Source organism: Panthera onca, chromosome B3 (assembly GCF_046562875.1).
Source record: "Panthera onca isolate mPanOnc1 chromosome B3, mPanOnc1 haplotype 2, whole genome shotgun sequence".
Taxonomy (NCBI): domain Eukaryota; kingdom Metazoa; phylum Chordata; class Mammalia; order Carnivora; family Felidae; genus Panthera; species Panthera onca.
The window spans coordinates 46,333,186-46,347,791 of NC_138344.1; the positions used below are offsets into that span (position 1 = coordinate 46,333,186).

The following is a 14,606-nucleotide window of genomic DNA, read 5'->3' on the forward strand; positions in this document are numbered from 1 at the left end:
GCTGTGATTGGGATATCCCAGGAAAACGTCTGTGTTATTTGCTTAAGGTACATACCATCATCAGGGATTCATTCCTTTGGGTAAACTATTTAAAATATTAACAATACTCCTGAGATCCTTCATCTATGAAGTCATAAACAACTTAATATGAATTAGTGGAGAGAGCTTAGATGGGAAACATCCTAATATTTAAGGGAAAAGCAATAGTCAGCTAGAGTCTGTTGACTTGCCCTCGTTGGACCCTCTGGTGCCCCACTCCGCCATCATCCTCACTGCCTGTCTTACAGGGGCAAGTGAGGACTTGAGAATAAGGCAGTCTTGGTTTTATCTGAGACCGAGGGTGTAGATCCAAGCTGGGATATCTTCTGAGATGCTTATCAGGGATAGGGAATCCTGAAAGGATGGGAGAGTCTGGGAATACTTTGGAGACCTGTTATCCCTCAAAGGTTTTCTCAGAAATTTTTGACGATTATCGGCCAGCCAGCTCTTTCCTAACTGGTTTCTGATCCTCTACTCTCCTTTTTATCCATTTTATGTAGTGATGTCAGATTAATTTTGCTAAATTGGAGCTCTAAACACATCAAACTTTTGCTCTAAATCTTTTGCTACTTCCCATAATCTACACAATAGGGAGTGGCCAAAACCCAATTTTTTCATTCTGGGAGTTTAGATCCTCTGTGATCTAACAAGAGTTGTCCTTTCCAGCCTTCTTCATGCACCCTTCCAGATAGACTAGATCACATGTCATTTGAACATTTGTCTTCGTATACAGCAGCATCTCTGCCTGAAATATTCTCTTTGTCCCTGTTTAAACATGTCCAAATACTATAAAATGTCCCTACTTCCACCCCTATAATTCCTAAATTTGAAGCTGAAAACCGTTCAAGTGCTGGTTTTAATGAGTCAAATCTGTTTAATGCCATTTGACAACTTCAACTTGTGTAAGAGCCTATGCTAACCCCTCTGAAACAAAACACAATTAAAGCTGAAGGACAGCAACTGGTTTTTGTCATCTCCAGCACAGCTCCTTGAATGAGAGCTCAGGTAGCTGCATGGATGAATAAATGAATGAATGAAGGGAGAAGACCCTGACAGAGGGACACGGACTCAATTTGGCACTAGGTGATTGTAGCACTTTGCCACAGACATGATCTCCTGCATATACATAATAAAGCCAAGAGAGAGTAGGGAAAATCTCTGCCTATCTTAGAACCACGATCACTCTTAGAGCTTTGGATGAATCACCAAGCAGGGCTCAAAGGGAGGCCTTTGAGGCATCTTTGTTCAGGGTCTGTGTGAAGCTAACTGAGGTGACCTGGTCATGGGGGCAGTGGTCTCCTAGAGCGAAGCTCAAGAAGGTGGAATTAACGAAACTCATAGGTTAATTCTGGGCTCTGATTATCTTTCTGACATATGTTTTTCATTCTCTGTTGGAAGAATACAAAAGATCCTTCCTAGTTGGAGGCGTTTTGTTCAACCTTTTCATGTTCTAGTGGTAATCATTCTGGAACAAGAGCCCTTCACCTGTGGTGCTCTTAACAATTTGTCTGAATAATTCTTTGTTGTGGGGATCTGTTGTGGGTACTGTAGGATGTTTGGCACTATACCTGGCCTCTACTCACTAGATGCCAGTAACAACTTTCATCTCCACCCTCCCCAGTTGGGACAACCAAAAATGTCTCCAGGCATTGCTAAATATCTCTGGGTGGAAAAAAATCACCTCTGGTTGAGAACCACTGCTCTAGAAAATTCACTGCATTACTAGTTTCTTAAAGATAGGGGATGTGGCTTGGTTTTCTTTGTATCCCTCATCTCTTAGGACATGTCTGGAATATAGTGTTTATCCATTATTTCGTTCAGACATTTATTAACTTCTATGAGACTCTGTATATGACAGGCCCGAGTCTTGTCACTGGGAGTGCAGCAGTGAGGAAGCTACCAGGTCCCTGTCCTCAGCATGCTTATACTCTAACAGCTCTCAACCCTGTCTCTGGTATTCTGACTGGTATCAGTTATTTCAATAGCTAGTTTTTCACATTGGAGAAGACAACCCAACTTACACTTAAATAAGTCATAACATGTATATGACTATATGTATAGGTCAGTGTTTAGAAACACTCAAGTCTTTTCTCATAGCAAATATCAAACTAACATTTCCTGACACATGTCTCTCCTGCCTCTCTTTCTCTGTATTAGAGCCCTGTTTCCTGATGAACCAAGTGAGTTCCTTTCCCAGAGAGAAATGTGATAAATGGATGGGGACAGACCACTGTGATTTTATGGGGCAAAAGTGGGAAGGAAGAAATGGGTACAGATTGTCCTGGAAGACTGGTCCCGACAGTTGGCATGTTTCCACAGCACATTCTGAGGTAGAAAGCATGGCGTCTTGCCTTTTCTTATACACAGGCTCTCTTTTATGTCTGTTCTACCAGGGACTTCCTACTCATACCTCAAGACCCAACTCAGCTCTCACTTCTTCAGTGATGCCTTTTCCAATTTCCCCAGGCATAGCTAGCTAGTTACTCTCTTGTCTAGCACTTAGTTTTAGGAGTTGCCAGAGCACTTATTATGTTGCTCAAGGCTAGTGTCTTAGCTGATTTTGAAATTTCCTTACCTAGCACAGTGACCACAGCACAGATAGTGTTCAGTAAAGATAGGTTGAATGACTGAAGCATACATAGCATGATTCCCTAGAAAGAGCCCTGTAGTAGTATCGGAATATGTAAATTCTTGCCGCAACTTTGTATCAAAGTGAATCTGCAGAGAAGTTATACAACCAAAATATCCACATAAAACCATATATCAATTGAGGATTGATTATTATTATATAGGGCAAGGCTATCTCTTCTGGAATTTACCTGGAGCCTCTCTCTCTGTCTCTTTCTCTCTCTCTTTCTCTTTATCTGTGTCCATGTCTGTCTTCCCCACCCATCCCCTACCATACTGCACACCACAAATCACTAGTGAAATATTCCATACTGATGACCAGAGTGTGCCCTTAACCTCCGTGCTCCCATCTGAACTCTCTTTGACTTCCATAGTGCAAACACAGCTCTCCCCAGTAAAGCATAGCATGAATCTTTCTCTCTCCCCTGACACCACTGTTACTTACGTGAAGACCTCAAACCCCCATCCTGCCAAAGCAGTGAAAAGCCTGGGACTCAGGTCTCGAGCTGGGTTCATGGCACAACCACTGTTCAATCCCAAGGAGGAAGAAATGACAATAATCAGGAGGCCGATGGCAATGGGTTCTAGGCCTTTGGGGACTCCCAAATTTCTGGAGTCAAAAATGGCAAAGACAATCATGAGGAGGAACATGGTGGCCACTACCTGCAGAAGGAGAAAATACATAAGGGGTTGAACTTGTATTCTACTCATTTGCCCACTGCAGAATTTACCCCCTCTTGTTAAAGAACAAACCTAGTAATGACTAACATGCATTGGTGAGCAATCCTAGATGTGGGTGCCAGTGTCATCCTCATTTACACATTCGTTATGTGCCAAGGTCAAACTCAGTGAGTGGCAGTCAGGTGTGGACCCAGAGAGTTCAGCTCTGGTGACTCTTACCTTCACTACACCATTCTGCTAAGCTACTACCCAGCTAGCTAAGCAATAAACTAAGGCCCTCAGTCAAACTGGCAAGACACCAGTAGATAAACGGGTAAAGGAAATGAACAGAAAATTCATAAGAAAAACAGAATTAAGAAACAAATAAGTGGGAAAATCTGATTCATAATGGAAAAATGCAAACACTACTAAATGTTAGGGAAATGATACCAGTTTCCTCAGGCTCTTCTGGCAGAACTAAATGTACCACTCTCAAAAGGAAATTCAGCAGTAATTTAGCAATATGCATTAAAAAATCCATAAAATTATCTATTCAGTTTGACCCAGCTAGGTATCTGAAAACCATACCCTGGAAATAATCTAAAATATGAAAAAAAATCATAAAACAAATATGCTCACTTCGGCATTATTTATAGTGCTAAAAAATTGGAAGAGATCTAAAAACATATTAAATAGGGAAAAAGCTAAAAATAATGGGAGTGTCTATTTATGGTCTACTCTACAGCCATTAAACACAATAAATATAAAAGCTATGTGATAATATTTAAAAGTGCTTATGATATTAAGTAAAAAATATATGCACATTGTATTTCATATTTAAAAAATGTGCATAAAAGAAATACTGTAAGAAAACATTGTAAGAAATATTGTAAGAAATACAATAATAGGTATTCTGAAGTGGTGCATTCTAGTTGGTATTTTCCCCACAATTTATTTTCTATATTTTCCAAACTATTGTTTTACTTACTTAACCACTAATTGATGGACACTATTCACTGAATACCTATTATGTGCCAGGTGTTTCATATGTTTATCTCATTAGCATTTCCTAATAACCATCAGATAAATCGTACTATTATTATTATTATTATTATTATTGTTATTATTATTATTATTATTATTATTTTAAGTAATCTCTATACCCAACCTGGGGCTCGAATTCACAACTCCAAGATCAAGAGTTGCATGCTCCACTGACTGAGCCAGCCAATTGCCCCAAGACAAATCCCACTATTACTCTCAGTTTACAGATGAGGAAACTTGCAGAGAAACAGGTTAAGAAACTTGCCCAAGGACACACAGCTCATAAGCAGAAGAATCAGGATGAGAACCAGGCAACTGATTTTAGAATTTGAGTTCCTCATCCTTTCATCTGTTTTCCAACACAAGAAGATTAAAAGTATTTGTATTCAAAGAATCATGTTATCCCAAGGGCGCTCTTCCCTGGAAAGTATTTTCCCACTCTCCCAGGCAGGATAGAAGCTTCCACCTCTGGACTCCCATTACATTCGACTTTACTCCTATCACAATCATGATCACCCTGCTACAGAGGGATCTGCTTACTTGTCAGATTGGGCACCTCAACCTGAGGGTTGAGGAAGGAACAGCCATGGAGCTGTATCTGGCTCAGTAGATGCCAACAAATATCGGCTGAATGAATGATTGTTTATTAATTAAATTGTGGAATATCCTTGAACAATACTTAGAGGTAAACAATTTTGTGCTCTTGAGATAAACTGACCCAGAAATACAGCCATGGTGGCCAGAGTTCTGTTGTGTGTCCACTGACTAACAGTTGGTACTCTCTGGAACTCTCCGCAAAGCCTAAAGAATACAGAACCTTCAGGGGTCGCCCATGGTTGGAGCATCAGGGTTTTCTAATATTCAATTTCTCTACTTAGCTATACATAATAGCTGGCTTAAACCCACGGCTCTTAGAGAAACTGGCAACTCACTTTGAGAAAAGGTGAACGAAGTGAACACAGTGACTGAGGCTTAGGAGATCATATGGGGATAAGCATCGGGTAAGAGATGGCAACCCTCAGTGAGGCTGGACCTCCACTGACCAGAAGACCAAGCAATTTTCTTGTCACCAAGATACTCAGTGGTACATCTTGAAGATATGAATTGGAAGAGCATGTAACATGATATAGGACTGCATTATAAGAACAAGGTTGGGAGGGAGAGAGGGCTGGCTAACGGTTGAAAAATAACTGCTTGTTGAGGGATTTTATTGCTACCTACCATGTATTAAGCAGGTATTATTGATGCCATTTATCAGAAGACGAACCTGAGGCTTCAGTAGGTTCTGAGTGACTTGTTTCAGGGCAGATGCTTGGAAAGAGGCAAGACCGGGCCCCATCTCCCAGCACACTGCATAATTCTGAGGGAGGCTTGTGTCACTCTCCTGCCCCCAGAGTGGCGGTGTGTCAGGGATGGCTTGGCCCCAGCTAACTCTCAGGAGGAGTTAGGAGGACAGCATTGCACCAGAACTCAGGGGGGAAATATGTGGGGCTAGAGGCTTCACTTTGCTCCTCACATTCTCAGAAAAGCCTGAGAGCACAGGGATGAAACCCTGTGACCACACTGAATGAAGTATGCAAACCACACTGAATGAAGTATGCAATGAAGCCACTGCCCTTTTCAATGCAAGCCAGGGTTTCAGAGAGAAAGTCAGTATTCTTTCTCTCTTAGCTCGAATGGAAAGGACCTGAAATCACAGGAGACCTCTCTAAAGGTCCCTCAACAGCTCTTGACTCTGCTCCCCTCTTCTTCATTATAAGATAAACTGTGCCTGAATTTAATGGAATGTAGGATCCCTGAGAAACCCAACTGTTTGGCATCCCCAGAGTCCATTCTGAGGCAGCCCCTGCATCCCTTACTGACTCAGCAACTGCGCCAGTCAATGTGAACTGTTCCCACCCTCCCTGTCCTCCGGGCACTTTGAACCATTATCACCTAGCCATTCTCTCTCACTTAATAGAGACTGATGCCCAGAGGGGTAAAGGACGCCCACCATCTTGTTTCCAGCAATCCTGCGTTCTCTCCCCTCCCGTCTTTTTCTGTGTTGCTGTCCCAAGTTTATGAAACAACTTCCCTCCTGCTCCTTTCCTTCAGATGACACCAGTTTTTCCTGGTTTCCAACTGGCTAATTTAGTCTCCAGGCTGGAAAGGACCTTGAAGGGGACACATCCCACAATGTCCATCATCTGGTGTTTGAATCTCTGAATCCAAGCTTTCCAGCCCTGGAGGTTACCCAGACAGGCCTACCACTAGACAGGCCTAATGACTGTTGTCCTGTGACAAAAAGGTCTATATTTAGCCCAGCCCCAATTGCTAGAAGAGTCTTCCTTTTATTGAATATAACTTGATCTCACCATAATTTCATTCATGTAGGGATTAAATATTTTATAATTAGTATATAAATACTGGTGTACAAATTTTACATACTTAATATATAAGTATAGTAATAAATATTTATTGAGTACCTGCTATGTACTAATTTCCACCAAATCTCCATGGAGGGTATACACACCAAGTCTAACTTTTTTTGCACTTGACACTCCCTCAAATCTTTGAAAGCTACTGGTACATGATGATCACATACATCCTCCCCAGCTCCTGCACGCACACCTTCTCTAGAGCAAACATCCCTACTCTCCACTCATTGCTGTGTGTCCTTTTTGGATCCTCTCTTTCAGTAGTATGTCCTCTTGAAGTGTGACATTTGGATGAGTCTGATACTCTAAGTATGGAAATAGAGTAAGACCCTAAACTACTTCATTTGAATACAATCCTTCTATTTTTTCAGCTTATGATAACATTCCTTTTTATGGCAGCTACATCTCTCTGTGTCTTTTCCACCAAAACTTTTCTTATCATCCCAGCTCACTTAGACTCTCTGTTCCAAATTACTAATATGACTCCTACAGCCCAGTTTCCCATCTAATTATCTTCAGTTTTGCAATGTTCCTCTTGTTCTTAGGTGATCATTTTGTTTTTCACTAGATTCTAAATTCCTGAGCAGAGACTGTTTACAATACATTTTCCTCATATTATTCATTTTATTCTTACAAGTAATCTGATAAGTACTACTACTATCCCCACTTTACAAATGAAAACCTGAGACCTTGAAAGTTCAGTAGTTTAGCTAAGGCTACTCAGGCAGTTGGGACAGAACTGTTATTTTAAGTCAGGTACTCAGACTCCAAATCTTGGATCTTTACAACTCCTGTTTACTTGTCAGTCCCTCCAGCTCCAACACAGGGCTGAGCATATAGAAAGTGCTCAAGAAAGACTTGTTGCCTATTTGGTTTATTGATAAAAGTGGGAAGGAAAAAGGCTCAGGACATGAGGGCATAGTTTCTTTCATCTATCTTAAATGGAGGTGGACAGAGTTGGCAAACTGGAAGATCCATTTTATACACATGCTCACTCTTCCCTGTCCCATCGTATAAATCCTGATCACAAGAGAACAACTTAGAGTTGCTGGAGATGTCCTCTCTCCCTTTTTTCCTCCCTCCCTCCCTCCCTCCCTCCCTCCTGTTCTCCTCCTACCCTCCCTTCCTTCCTTCCTTCCTTCCTTCCTTCCTTCCTTCCTACCAGGTTGACCAGCAACCTTCCTGGGATACAGTAAGGGAGGAAGAGACTATCAGGTTGATAATGTTGATCCTCCAACAAATAGACCAGAATAACTGTTCATTTGGCTATATCATAGATGGTGGGTGCAGCTTGTTTAAATGTGAATAAGGTGGAGACACTTCTAGCTACCTTGAGAGTTTAGATAAACCTGTGCATATGAGGAGACACAGAGGATCAGTGATACTCTAGGCTCAACTACCACACTTCACAGTCCTTGAATTGAGATAGAAATGTCTTTTCTTATGGCCTCCCCATTCAGATCACAAAAGAGACTGTAATCCTGAAACAAACCCTATTTTCTCCTTTAGGGGTTGAAATGTCTAGTCATCTGCTCTCTTCTAGACCTCAACCAAAGTGAAACAAGTGTATGTATTAAAGAGGAACCAGAAAACTTTTTTAGTAGTGTCAACTTTGGTAAAGGAAAAAACTTGTTAACAAAAAGCTTGGGTTATGCCTAATGACCTCTGACTTTGGAAACACAGCCTTTCCTTTCTGCTAGCCTATAACGCAACTATGCTTTCCCCATACTAGATCATATCTTTTCACCAGAGTTAGATCTTTGTTAAATGTACACTTACTTGGTCTGCAAATGCATTTGTCAGGGACAGATATGGAGCTGGGTATGTCGCAAAAATGTGTGCTGTTGCATTTTCTCCCACGATGAGCAATTTTCCACCAGCAAAGGACATAAGTCCATCTATGGAAGACAGAGCTCTGGAACATTAGTGTCCTCCTGGCAAAGTTGAGTGCAGCCTATGTCCTGTTTGTGCTAAATAGCTACAATCACTCAGGTTCAGCTTGGCAGATCCACACTGTTTGCCACTCCTCACTTCATAGCATGGTAGTTTTTTTTTTTTTAAGTTTATTTATTTTGAGGGGCAGGGGAGGCATGGAGAGAGAGAGAGTGAGAGAATCCCGAGCAGGCTCTGCACCATCAGCGCAGAACTCAACACGGGCCCAAACCCACAAACTGTGAGATCATGACCTGAGCCGAAATCAAGAGTCAGGCACTTAATCGACTGAGCCACCCAGGAGCCCCCATAGCATGTAGTTTTAGAGATGTCCAAAGAAATTCCGGGATACCAGGTCAAAGATGGAAAGCCCTGGTTGCCCTCTATGGTTCACTCCAAACTTGAGCCAAATCCTTAGCCATTGGATCTGGGGAACTAATATTCTCTGGGGGACATTCTTGGAATTTTTTATATCAACCAAATGCCAAAGTGGAGCTTTGATGTACTGTAGGCAGAACTCATAATTCCCAGAGGGTTCTCAGTAACCCCCAATATGAGTCCAGAAATTGGGGGTGTGCTGTGGTACAGTGAAGATGCCCTCAGAACAAGGGAGACAGCAGTCCTCGACACAGCCAGCGCTGGCCCCAGTCCCTCCTGCCACAGCAGCTGGCTCTCCAAGTTTCTGATCTGGGCTGCAATTCTCTGTCATTCCTCTTAGGCTCTCTTTCTCAGAAAGACACTCTGTGGGAAGAAGCCTCCTTCAACGTTGTATTTCTCTAAGGCATGGTTTCATAAATTCTAGTTACTAAGGGCTTCAATTCAAGAGTCATAATGTAGGAGACTTAACTTGGGTTAGACAGAGGAACTATTTTAACAGTTAATTTCATACAATCTCAAGATTTTTTAATTTGAAGAGTCTTAGAAGTCAATTCTCTCATTTTCCAGAGAAGGAAACTGAAACAACAAAGTCAGATGACTTACTTAAGTCACACAGCTATTTACTCACACAGCACAGAGTTAAAGTCTGGGACTTCAATCGTCAGGGCTGTGTTTTCACCCCAAGACTGTTGCAGAACAGAAGTCCTGGTTGTTGGATGGAATGGAGAAGAGATCCCCACCTAGCCTATTCTCAACTATGCCTCTTCCCTCAAAGACTTTGTTCCAGATTCTTTCTCTAAATACTTACTCATCATATCCTTTGCTACCTACCAGTCAACACCTCCTCTCCCAGCCAACTCAGAGAAAGCTTGTGGAGAAGCCACTGGCTTATTGCTTATTTTGGGCATGTTCACATTGTGGTACTGATTGGATCTAAAAATAGATTTCAAGTTCTGCCCTCCGTTTAAGCTTGTGATCATTTTCTTAAACAGGCTTCATGAATTTGTCCTAATGATAATGTTGGTCCCATTATTTAGAACCTAGAATTCTTAGAACTGCCTGTCAACTGCAGAACATGTTCTGCTCTTGCCTTATCTTATCTCTTCCTACCAAGTAATTCTGACTTTAAAATCATGGCCAGCTGTCCTACTCACCATAGTAAATGCCAAAGAGGGCTGCAGCTCCTACAAAGGCTCCCAAAAACTGGGCTCCCACATAAAAAGGAAATTTGAACCATTTCATCCGTCCAAAGAGACACATTGCAAAAGACACAGCTGGGTTGATGTGGCCACCTACAAGAAAGATAAGATGATTAGGGATGTCAGCAGCAGGCGAGGGAGAATTATTATGAAGAAAGCCTTATCTAGAGATCCCAGGCAGAATTCAGTCTTCTAGGTAGAGAACTATATGTGAAGAGACAGAGACTTAAGCATTTGTGAGTGTAAGTAGGTATGTAAGTGTGTGTGTTTGTGTTTGAGTGGGGAGGAAATGGGAACTAGTAACCTGCAAGTGTCATTAGACACTGTTTAGAGAGTTAAGCTTTCTGAAAAGGGAGTCAGATATAGAAAGAAACTTGTACTCACGAGGCTTCCTTTCTGTCTGTATCTATCATCAATCTACCATCTAGCCATCATCCATCCACTGGGCTTTATCTATCTATAAAACAATAACCTCAAAGAGATTGATATAAACTGATAACTTCAATATATTTTTAAGTCAATATATTTATACAATATATTGTTTAAGGTTTAAATCTGCATCTAGTAATTCCTTGGTCCACATCCAGAAGGTCTCAAACAATCTTAAGATGGAAAAGAGATGTCTAAGGGGAAATGAACCCTCATAAGCCCTCTGAGACAGGGACCTCATTCTTCACCTTGGCCTTCACACAGTGAAAGGCACAGAGCAAGAGTTCAAAATATGAAAGTCGAATAAATAAATAGTCAGAGGATTTTATTCAGGTAGCTCAGACTGCAAAAGTACTGAGAGGGAAAGTTGTTTGGGAATTCGAGAGGGTGTGTTCAGGATGGTGCCTTGCAAAGCAACAGGTGATTTCTCCTGGCAGAGACGAGCGCACAGCCTGGAATACTGCTGGACAAAGCAGAGCGGTGTAGTGGAAAGAACATGAGTGAGAGACAGAGAGTGCCGCCCTCAAGTCTTGGCTCTGCCAAGGTTGTTGTAACGATCAGATGATTCATACGAAGAGCCCGGGGTGGAACTGGAGCCCACCAGGCCCAAGACGGAAGTCTTATGCGAGCAGATTGAACCCTTTCAAGGTGCTGTTCTGGGCAAGTGACCCCCTTTCCCGCACTCAGAGACCATTCTGTGATAGAGGCAACCTTCATATTTTATTTGTCATCACGCAAAGCTCTTTTGTTTTTTCAAGAATTTATACAGCTTATAGAATGCTACATCAAAAACAACCACCATAGCCTAGGTAAAAGTAGGCAGTGTGAATACTGTCACGGGGGACGTTGCAAAATTAATGGAGGAGTTGTGAGTTCCGATTGGCCAGATTTGAATGGCAGACCACTGGCATGTTCACAAGGAAGCAGGGTGTGGTAACTTCCTTCCAGTAAGGTAATGTTTTCTATTTCAAAACCAGATGTCGTTTGACCTCACCAGTCTGTGACCACAAATGAGATCTTATTTATATTTATGCCCAGTGCACATTGGTTATTTTTGGAATTCTCAAAGAGGGCCTCGTATGTGCCCACAAACCAGTATGTTAGCTGTAGCCACATGAGAAAGTCATCTCCCCCACAGTGTTCCTATCCTAGTCCCGTGGCTGCTGAAACAACCAATATGGGTGTCTGTGTGGATGGCAGTGGTAGGCTGGTGTGTTGTCCCTGCACCTTCCCACCAGTGGGAACGCACCAGTCTTCAAGGAGCCTCTCCAGAGATGGGGAGATGAGCTTCCTTTCCAACCCAATGCCATCTTGTATTAACCGGGCTTAGAAACTGCTGTACTTGTATTTTGGGGTCTCACAGGCTCTCGTGAACAACTTGGTCAGCTCTCAACCCTCACCCAGAAACAGCCTCTAGTGGAAACAGTCCCATCAGCTCTGGTTCTCACCCCTCTGGCCACAGGGGCTTAACCCAGGTCTAGGGGCCAGATGGGAAGACTTCACACCATCCCTCACCCTCTCTTCCTCTTCTTGCCGGTTTCTGCCCCTTTTTTTTCCTATGGTGACTGCCCAAATCCCTGAGTATATCAATGGATACAAACAGACATGGGCTGCAGTGGTGATGAAAGCAATTTCTTACACTCCTAGGGCCTGGGGTCAATTTTTCTGAATAAATAGAATTCAATTCAGGGTGTTATGCAGGTGAAATATTCCCAAACCGTGTCACTACCTAAAAAACAGCTGAGAATGCACTCATGTTTATATCCCACGGTTTGTGGAAACCACACTTGTTGTGTGAACATAGGGGGGCCTTGGGGGGCAGCAGTGGAGCCTCCTGCATGCTTGTTTTAAGCCACAACTATGATCTGTGCCTGCTGGCAAGGCCTGCACTGTAATTTGGCCTTGGCACAGTCAGGATGGTCCCCTGTGTACTCTTGTGCTTAGGTAGGCAGTGCAGCCCTGGGATCACAGCAAAGGCTTGACGAGAGAGTGAACATAAACACTGCTCATGCCAAACAAATCACACATACAGGCATCTCTAACCTGGACCACCCCAGGATCTGAGTCCATGTGCTATGGAAAGGGTGCCAGCCAGCAAATGACCGTTCCAGGTGCCCAGCTCAAGGAGGCTCCCCCGGGGTCGAGGCAACCATTCTTCAGGGCTCCAATGGCAGTATCTGTCACCAGGCCAGCTGGCCAGCATGGTTGTCTGGCAGGCCTGCTCTGCCCAAAGGCCCTGCTTATAACGCCCTTCCCATAATAGACCACTGTGAATATTGTGTGACCGTGGGGACATGAGGTTTGCTGTCACGTAGACCTGCGTCAAATCTTTGCTCTGCTCTTTGCCAGTTGTGCGACTCCAGCAATTTATTTAATATCTTGGCGCTCCACTTTTCTTGGTGGGATGTAGACAGTAATGCCTGCCTCAGAGGGCTGCTGTAGAGAAAAGAGATAAAGTATGGACAGCCCCAGGATAGCACCCAGCACGTGGTGTTTCCCTTTCTTCCTTTATCCCCAGTGGTCCTGCCTTAGTGTTCTGACAAGGATTCTGAAAGATTCTGAGTGCCTTTGAGAACTGGATCATTTCCACAGTGCTCTACTAAGTCCCCAGACTGTGTTAAATATCATCATTTCATTTTGCTTCTCAGAACATTGTGAGTGGCTTCCAATCAGGGCAGAATTAGCCCATGATCTGCTTGATGAGACCTGCACTTCCATGAAAGCACCAGTCATTTTGCAAGTGGCATAGACTTTTTCATTGCTGTGGGTAAAAGTCCAGGGATTTTTCTCTCTTGGAGTGATCTTCACTGGGCTCGGCATGGGGTATCCGAGAACCGCTTCCAGGCATGGGGTAGAGAAGGTAAAAGATCATATTGATGGAAGAAGAATACAATGTAGTGACTAGATTTAGGAGTCAGCTAGTTCTGAGTCCTAACCCCATCTCTGTCTCTTGCTAAATGTTGCCTTTGCACAAGTCACTTACCGTTTGCTGTCCCCTTTGATTTTAACATCTATAAAAATAGAATCAAATACATATTCTTTCAGGGTTGTGGAGATCCAAATAAATTGAGGTATGTAAAGCATCCAACACTAGGCTAGCATACTGGAATGGTTGAATTAACAGCAGCTATTATTATTTCTATTACTTACCAGAGACACCTCCAGTCACATAAATGGCCATTACAACTGCCATTGCAAATCCAACATTGATAGTGACAATTCCTCCCAAGTGTCCACGACTGAGGATAGCTTGGGCAACAGAGCCACATCCAAGGACCTGGAATGAGAGGAAGCTTCATAAGTGGGGATGGCCACTGTCAAAGACAATGGAAAGCCATAGGAACAAGAAAGATGTTTTAAGCAGACATGTAGATTGGGCTGCCTCAGGCTTCATGCAAATCAAATCGTAATGATCCCGCTGTGCACAGAGAGCAAAATGGTGGTTCTGAAGCTGTATCTGGCTTACAGATGAGGTTTCTGGGCCTGCAGCATTAACATTTTCCCCATACTTGTAAATCGGGTAATTTCACACCATGATCCAGGGTTCTGTTCTTAGTTTAAATCAAACTTTTTATTTGAGGCAGTTGTAGATTCCCTTGAGGTTGCAAGAAATAACACAGAAAGATCCCATGTACTTTTTACCACTGGTTCCTTTTCATCAATCAGAAGATCTAACAACCACAGGGAAATAATTTCCTGGAGCAGAGCAGCAGCTGGTCACTCCCTTTAAATTAATGTTTATTTTTGAGAGAGAGAGCATAAGTAGGGGAGGGGCAGAGAGAGGGGAGGCTGCTCACTCCCTTTAAACAGAGCTTGTATGCTCCCAAGCGGCTCACTCACTTCACTCCACTCACGGAGGTCTCCTTCCTGGCCCCTATAG

General features: G+C 42.9%; 1 protein-coding gene across 1 annotated transcript in view; it reads right to left on the reverse strand.

The window, feature by feature from the left end:
- AQP9 (aquaporin 9) overlaps positions 1-14,606 on the reverse strand; it is a 63,602-nt gene that overhangs the window by 19,431 nt on the left and 29,565 nt on the right. The window contains exons 3-6 of the mRNA XM_060618394.3: positions 13,877-14,003; positions 10,253-10,390; positions 8,568-8,686; positions 3,113-3,330 (exon numbers count right to left, since the gene is read on the reverse strand). Coding sequence (XP_060474377.1) covers positions 3,113-3,330; positions 8,568-8,686; positions 10,253-10,390; positions 13,877-14,003 — 602 coding nt within the window. The remainder of the gene's footprint in view (positions 1-3,112; positions 3,331-8,567; positions 8,687-10,252; positions 10,391-13,876; positions 14,004-14,606) is intronic.